This window comes from Sinocyclocheilus grahami, unplaced genomic scaffold, assembly GCF_001515645.1.
Source record: "Sinocyclocheilus grahami isolate Dianchi unplaced genomic scaffold, SAMN03320097.WGS_v1.1 scaffold25121.1, whole genome shotgun sequence".
Lineage (NCBI taxonomy): Eukaryota > Metazoa > Chordata > Actinopteri > Cypriniformes > Cyprinidae > Sinocyclocheilus > Sinocyclocheilus grahami.
In genome coordinates this window covers 1-1,018 of record NW_015519709.1, presented here as the reverse complement: position 1 = coordinate 1,018, position 1,018 = coordinate 1, and the positions used below count along the sequence as shown (strand labels likewise).

The following is a 1,018-nucleotide window of genomic DNA, read 5'->3' as shown; positions in this document are numbered from 1 at the left end:
TTTCCACGACATTCTAATTTATTGAGATGCACCTGTAGTTTCATTCTCATTTGTGCAGTTTATTGAGTTTCGTTCACATTTGTGCGGTTCATTAAGATTCATTCACACTTGTTCGATTCATTAGAATTCATTCATATTTGTGCAGTTCGTTTTGTTTCAGTCATACTCGTTCGATTCAGGTACGTTCATTCATTCATTCTTCTTCAGTTCTGATTCATTCATATACACTAGTATTTTTTTCCAGACCCATTTAGGTTAATGCTTAAAACCCTTGTAATTAGCTTTCTACAACAATATAAATGGTACAAAATGTATAAATATCTTTACAGTATTAGAAGTTTAATAAAAACATTTATTTAAAATAAAACGGAGACAGTTATTCTAAAATGTCTCCACAGATGCATGAAGCTGGCTTTAGTTCATGACTTGGCTGAGTGTATTGTGGGAGATATTGCACCAGCAGACAATGTTAGCAAAGCAGAGAAGCACAGAAGGGAAAAGGTATGATGGTTTTAAGATCATTTTTACATTTGAAATATTTTGTGTGTGTACACATTAAACATTGAGAATCTTTCTCTTTAGGAAGCGATGGTGCACATCACAGGCCTGTTAGATGATGGCTTACGGAAAGAGATTTACAGCTTGTGGGAGGTGAGTTGATTAAAACAACTGGACCAAGTTTTGTGTTCCTCTTTTTTTTTGGTTTGGTTCAGAATGACTGGACTACATCTTTCAAAGGAGTATGAGACTCAGTCCAGTCCAGAAGCCAAACTGGTGAAGGAGTTGGACCAGCTGGAGATGATACTACAAGCTCATGAGTATGAGGAGTTAGAGAGGAAACCTGGAAGACTGCAGGAGTTCTTCACCTCCACTGAAGGTTTGATCACTTCTACCAGCTCAGGATCTAAATATATAAGTAATTCTAAGAAGAGATCCACCAATCAGGAAAATCACTGTTACCATGGAAAAAGTAAAATGTATCAAACATGCTCAACAGTAGCCGTTCACTCCCATAAAG

At 36.5% G+C, this 1,018-nt stretch overlaps 1 protein-coding gene across 1 annotated transcript in view; it reads left to right on the top strand.

Annotated features, from left to right (window-relative positions):
• The window catches only part of LOC107580122 (HD domain-containing protein 2-like), a gene marked incomplete at its 3' end in the record, with an annotated part of 2,681 nt that extends 1,667 nt beyond the window's left edge, over positions 1-1,014 (top strand). Inside the window, exons 3-5 of the mRNA XM_016265866.1 lie at positions 399-501; positions 583-651; positions 739-1,014. Coding sequence (XP_016121352.1) covers positions 399-501; positions 583-651; positions 739-1,014 — 448 coding nt within the window. The remainder of the gene's footprint in view (positions 1-398; positions 502-582; positions 652-738) is intronic.
• Between the last annotated feature and the right edge of the window lie 4 nt (positions 1,015-1,018).